Below are 6,297 nucleotides of genomic sequence, written 5' to 3'. Positions count from 1 at the left end.
CCGCCTGCCTCTGCCTCCCAAGTGCTGGGATTAAAGGCGTGCGCCACCACGCCCAGCTGTAACTTGAGTTTTTAATCTCTCCACCCCAAGGCTGTATGGATAGAGCTGTGTGTAGTACTCAGCTGTTGCTCCTTTGGCCCCAGCTGAGGTGCCACACAGGTAACTGACAATAATCTAGCAACATCATGGGAACAGAAGGAGCATTTGGTACAGGTACAGACAGTGCCAAATCTCCAGAAACTCTATTCTGGTTTCAGTGAGCTGCATCCTCCCTTTATACACACTAATTTTCTGGCAGGATCCCATAAAACCCTTGTTCTAGACCCTTCCGCCCTTCTGTACTTCTTGCTCTTAGTTTCACTAGGGCTCTTTCTTAGGTCCTTTGCCCTTGCTCTTTATGTTCTTCCCGGATGTCTACTGGGTTCTTTCCTTACCTACTTTAGGTCTGAAGTCATTGTCACTGCCCTAAGAGCCTTCCTCCTTACTGAAATTGCAACCCTTCATTCCCAGACCTCACGCCCCATTGTTACTTTTCTCTAGGTATTTACCAATTAAACATGTTTTGAACCAAGGACTTTAGCACTCTACTAACTGAGCTATACCCTACAGCATTTTCTTTTTCCTTCTGAGATGGTGTTAGGTAGACTGGCCTCCAATTTCTAGGCTTAAGTGATCTTTCTGCCTCAAGGGCTATAGGCACGAGGACGACAGGTACACTCTCCCATACAGGGGTGACCATGAAATAACTTGTTTAATTATGACAGAACCTCTCAATGTAGCCAGTGCTGGCCCTGAACTCACTACTCAGCCCCCAAGGGGCTTTTGCCACTGTGATTGCCTTGAGGGACTCCTGTCTTTCTTCTTTATCTGCCTTATCTCCAGGCCTGCAGAGCTGAAGGCATTTTGATAAACTGTCTGAAGAATGAATGAATGGAATGCCGTCCTGCCACTCAGGGCCTCCTCCTGTGACCAAAGTGCCTGGAGCATCAGTCTGTTATTTCCCTTTCCTAGCCATGTTCTCTCCAGGGCTCTCATCACCACTTGATGCATAGTTGTTCTCTTTCTCCATTACAGACTAAAGGTTGCTTTAATCTCTAGGATTTGGGGGGAGGGAGCAAGGAAACATTTAAATAAATACTGGATCAATTAATAACTGTGTAAGAGAAAAACATATAGTAGACTACATTAAAAATAGGAAAATACTCATTTTTGCTGTGCCAGGGAGTTGGATCCAGGGCCTGGTATGTGCTAGTCTAACACCCTACCACTGAACTGTATCCCAAACTCAACGTTTCATTTGCAAATCATATTACCAGGAAAGTGAAAAATTCAAAACATAAAACCAAGCGCCATCGAGATGCTCAGTGGGTAAAAATGCTTCACTCCAAGTGTGAAGGCCTGAGTTCGGGCCCCTGCGCCCACATGATAGGAGAGAACCAACTTCTGCAGGTTGTTCTCAGACAAGAACTGTGGCATATCTTTCCCTGACCCATACGTATACACACAGAAGAAATAATCTTTTTTTAGAAGACAGGATTTCACTAAGTAATCCTGGCTGACCTGTAACTAAGTAGACCTGGCTGGACTCGAACTCACAGAAATCCACCTACCTCTGCCTCTGCCTCTGCCCCTGGAGTATTGGGATTAAAGGTGAACTGCCTTTCTTTATTTCTGTCAGCCCCACCTAGTGCTGCTAGTTTAAATTCTGGTCTCAGGAGGCCAATTTCAGGGGCGGTGCCATTGCCCCTTTAAGAGCGGAGCGCCCCGCCCTTTGGGGGGCGGGCCTTGGATGGGGCTTTAAGGGGCGTGCCCTCAGGCGGCCGGGGTCCTCCGGGGATTAGCGCAGGGTGGGCTCGCGCCTTGCGCCGCCATTTCTCGGCGCCTCTGGAGACCCGTCCTCTCCTCTATCCGGCTGGACGTCTCTCTCCGAGGGTCGCGCGTCCCAGTCGCGGTGGTCTCCGTCGCTTCACGGTGTTCACCTCCGAGTACAGGTAAGAGTTTGGCCTCGGGTGTCCAGTTGGCTCTGCTCACCGGGCCGAGACTCTCGACCGTGCCGGGTGGGCGGCCCGGCTCCCCGGGCGACGCCGCGGGCTGGGAGGGGAGTGGCGGCGACGGCCAATAGGGCTGGGCGCTGAGTTTCGGGCGATACCGCGCGGTGGCCGCTGAGGGCCGGGCGCGTCGCCGGGGTCTCGCGCGTTGTGAGGGGGAAACTCTGGTCACCCCAGATCTCCCCGTAGCTGTGGGATTTGGAGAAGGTCGCCTCGAGTGTCACTTCGCCAGAACCGTGGGCAGACACCGGTGGGACGGGACGTGCCAGCTAGCTCGCGGTCGAGTGAAACTTGGGAACCTTAAGAGGCAGGTGCGTTCCCGGGAACCGCCAAGGCCGAGGGCGCTCCCCGCCCCCACGCGTGGCGCGCGTCCGGTAATGATGGGTTCTCCTGTGGGTAGAAGATAATTGTGTCCGTCTCTGGTTACTGTAGTCTCCCGGGTTCTGCTTTAAGAGCGAGAAGGCTCCAGGCTCCGAAGTTGTTTAGCAATAGTTTAAAAGTACTAGTAGTGGGTTTTTTCCCCTTAAGAATTAGAGATAAGCCCACCAAGACATTCTGAATGTAATTCACAACTCCGCTCACCCCAGTTGCACTGAGCTGAGGCACTGATCACTACAACCGCAGTGGGTAACTTGTATGTATGTGTCTAGATGAACGCTTTCGGATCGTTGTTATTTTTCTTTTTCTTCCCAACCCCCACTTCGTTCTTCTAACGCTTTTTTTTTTTCCTTCTTTTTTTCTTTTTTTCGATACTGGGAACCTAACCCGGGTTCTAGGCTGAACTAAATCTAAATACTCACACCTGTTTTTTGTTTTGTTTTGTTTTGTTAGGATAACTTGTTTGGGCAGCGATGTGTGCAATGTTCCTGTGTTTAGTTTCTCAGTTACATTTTCTTTTGTGGGAGTAACTGGGGTGAAAGATACTGATAACTTTAGGACATTTTCTATAGTTTTCAATATTACTGTTTAAAAAAAAAAAAAATCACTGGCTTGCTGTAGATAACCCTGTGGTGATAAAGCATGGATACCCAGGGTTCAGTCCCCAGCACTGCAACAGGAAGAGCCAAAAGGGAGGCGCACTTGGCACTTGCAATTGGCAAGTAAGTAATGTATGAACTTAGAGTGGTGGAGAAGTGGCTCTTGGTTAAGTAGGAAATGTATCACTTCAGTTTGCATTTCTGCGATTGAAAAGAAAACTTACTCGTTGTTGAAAACTCAGAAATTAAAGTTATTAGAAGACTTGTAATTCTGAACCCCATATTTCCAGTTGCTTTTAGAGACCCTGTCTCCCCATGCAGCCCAAGCTAGCTTGGAATTTGATATATATAGAGAGAGATCTCCCAGATTGCTTTGGAACGTAGAATTCTGCTTCTGCCTTCCAGGGGCTGGAGTTGTTTTGTGAGTCTCTTTTATTATCCCCTTTTAGAATTTGTGCGTATAGATATCTATATATATCTAGATCTATATCCATATCTATATATATATCTCCATTTTCTAATGTATCATTTTGTTCTATCCCATCAGTTTTCTTATTGATCGTCTAATATGTAATATGTATCACAGCAGCTTTGCCATGATAGCTGTTTGGTCAGTAAACAAGTCAAACTAGGTCCCTGTCTTTGTGGGAGTGGGTGGGAGGATAGCCAGTATAAAGAAAGAAAGAAGTCAATTAAATATTTAATTACAGTTTCTTTTCATGTTATAAAGAAAAGTCTGCCTGCTAACAGGGCCATCTAATCCAGCCACAGGATCTGAGAATACTTTTCTGAGGAAATAAAATTTCATGTGTAAATACAGAGCTGACTCTCTCAAGAGGAAGAAGAATGGGAGATGGTGTACACAGAGATTTCCCTAGGAAGATCGACCATTAATAAGAAAGTTCTGGAATTAGACATTTCAGCTGAGCAAAGCACTGGAGCTGAGAACACAGGGCTAGAGAGGCCCAGGAGGAGGAGGAGGAGGAGGAGGAGGAGCCAGGGCTGTTAAAGATTTAAAAGGGAATCAGATTTGTGGAGGCTGATAATCCACCAATCCACCAGCTGCAGCACTGACCAGGATTGGGGGCAGGTAGGATGGGGGAACGAAATATGGGGACACCTTTGCATTGCCTAACCCTCAAGGTTTTTTTTTTTTTTTTTAATTTAAAAACTTAAGGAATACATGCTCTTATGACCTCTCAATTAACTCTCTACAGAGAGAACCTCCCTTAAAACATCTGCATTTTGTAGTTTCTATATGAATGTATGGATGGATGTGGATTATATCTCAAAGTAGAATAATATTTTCACTTTTCTATTAATTTGATTTTTCATTTATTTTTCTATATAAGTTTAATTTTCACTCCAAGATAGATTTGTTTTAAGACAAGGTATCACAATGTAACCTTGGCTGGCCTGGAACTATATGTACACCATGCTGACTTCCAATTCAAGAGATCTGCCTGCCTCTTGTCTCTCAAGGGCCGGAATCAAAAGAACAACTGTATTGAACAGATGTCTACAACAATTGTGTGTATCATAACTCCCTTAATTCGTTGCATTGTGATAAATATGTTTTTGAAGTTTGGTTGGTTGGTTGAGTTTTATGTTTTTTGAGACAGGGTTTCTCTGTGTAGCCTTGGCTAGAACTCACTCTGTTGAACAGGCTGGCCTCCACCACCTGCCTCTGCCTCCTAAGTGCTGGGATAAAGGCCTATGACATCAACACCCAGCTTATTTGTGAGTTAGGCCAAGAAAAGTTTTTGTTCTTGCAATTTAGAAATAGAATTGCTACATGAAGTCTATGCAATTTAATAACTTGTTCAAATAGGACAGTGTATAAAAATGTGTATAAGCATTCTTCCTCCATTTCCCTGCTACATGAAGATCCATTCAAAGGACCTCAGCCATGACAGTCTTTCGTGTGTGTGTGTGTGTGTGTGTGTGTGTGTGTGTGTGTGTGTAAGAGAGAGACAGAGACAGAGACAGAGACACACAGAGAGAGACGGACGGGAGGGAGAGAGGGAGGATCTGCATGTGGATGTCAGAGACATCCTATAGGAACTGGTCCTCCTGCCACTTACAGGGACAGGCTACTTTTCTGGACCTTATGTTTGTGCAGTGCTAGATGTCTAATCTAAACCTTCAAATCTGTTAGGTGCACCCTTCTTTTTAACTTTCTCTTTTTACTCTTTTGCTTTTTTGTTTGTTTGTGAAAGTGTCTCATGTTGTATGACTTGGCCTAGAACTTGCTATGTGACCAGGGATCATTTTGATCATCTTGCCTCCTCCTCCCCACTGCTGGGATTACAGGATGTGCCACCATGCCTGGCTACTATCTCGTTTTTCAGTTCAGATTTTCCTGTCTGCTGTTGGAATCTTTTTTTGGTGTGGAGGTTGATACACTTGCATGTTCGTTGCAGAGTTGCTTCTCTATTTCCAGGCTTTACCTCAAGCACCTCTACTCACTGAGCAGTATTACCAACCATATCTTTTTTTCTTTTTTAATGTAGCTCAAGCTAACCTGGAATTTGCATGTATATAGACCTATGGGTTATCCTAGAAGTCAGCACACTCCTTCCTATTTTGGCTTTCCAAGAGCTGGAATTACTTTATTAGGTGTCTGCGTTCTCATCTGGGATGTCCTGTTTCATGTCACCCATTTTCTTCTGTTGGGTTGTTTATCTAGGTAATCTGCAACTGTGTTCTGGGTATCTTATATAGGGCCATGTGTATAGCAGGCACACACGCTATATCACCAAGCTATATCTCTGTAGAAATAGGTGATTTGTAATAACTGTTTATTAAACTACAGTTTTATCCTTCAAAATATCTTTTAAGAAATTGTTTAAAACTCCTTTGCCCTATTATTCTATGATCTTCAAGTACTTTCTCAGTTTTTTCTTGAAACCTATATTTTATTTTATGCTATCATGCATTTTTGAAAAGAACTTTGTATTCTTCATGATACTGAGTTTTGCTGTAATCTAAAAGATGTTTTTCTTTAGAAGACAGAGTAGTTGTTTTTTCCCAGGACAGGATAAGGTGACAGTAAGAAAAGCAATTTGGTTGTTTCTTAGGAAATGTGAAGTTATAGGGCATTTTGAATACTGTTTTCTTTTAAAAGACTTCTGTGATAAAATTAAGCGTATTATAAAAATCAAAAGGAAAATAACTGGTAATAAGGACACTTGCTCCACTATGTTCATAGCAGCCTTATTTATAATAGCCAGAAGCTGGAAAGAACCCAGATGTCCCTCAATAGAGGAATG

General features: G+C 44.2%; 2 protein-coding genes across 4 annotated transcripts in view; one reads left to right on the top strand and one right to left on the bottom strand.

Moving 5' to 3' along the window:
- Positions 1-1,372: 1,372 nt before the first annotated feature.
- LOC110321989 lies at positions 1,373-3,307 on the bottom strand. The gene is made up of 2 exons (XM_021198554.1): positions 3,250-3,307; positions 1,373-2,237 (listed from the first exon to the last, which is right to left on the bottom strand). The coding sequence occupies exons 1-2, from the start codon at positions 3,305-3,307 to the stop codon at positions 1,813-1,815; spliced, it is 483 nt and encodes a 160-aa protein (XP_021054213.1). The 3' UTR covers positions 1,373-1,812.
- Epb41l5 (erythrocyte membrane protein band 4.1 like 5) overlaps positions 1,818-6,297 on the top strand; it is a 108,272-nt gene continuing 103,792 nt past the window's right edge. Inside the window, exon 1 of one of the 3 annotated variants that reach the window (XM_021197903.2) lies at positions 1,818-1,991. The gene's annotated coding sequence lies outside the window, so the exon portion shown is untranslated. Of the gene's footprint in view, positions 1,992-2,152; positions 2,360-6,297 lie in introns of those variants that run through there. The other 2 variants (XM_029538512.1, XM_029538513.1) reach the window with 2 other exon arrangements.

Source organism: Mus pahari, chromosome 5, assembly GCF_900095145.1.
Source record: "Mus pahari chromosome 5, PAHARI_EIJ_v1.1, whole genome shotgun sequence".
NCBI lineage: Eukaryota > Metazoa > Chordata > Mammalia > Rodentia > Muridae > Mus > Mus pahari.
This window is presented reverse-complemented; position numbering and strand designations above follow the sequence as displayed.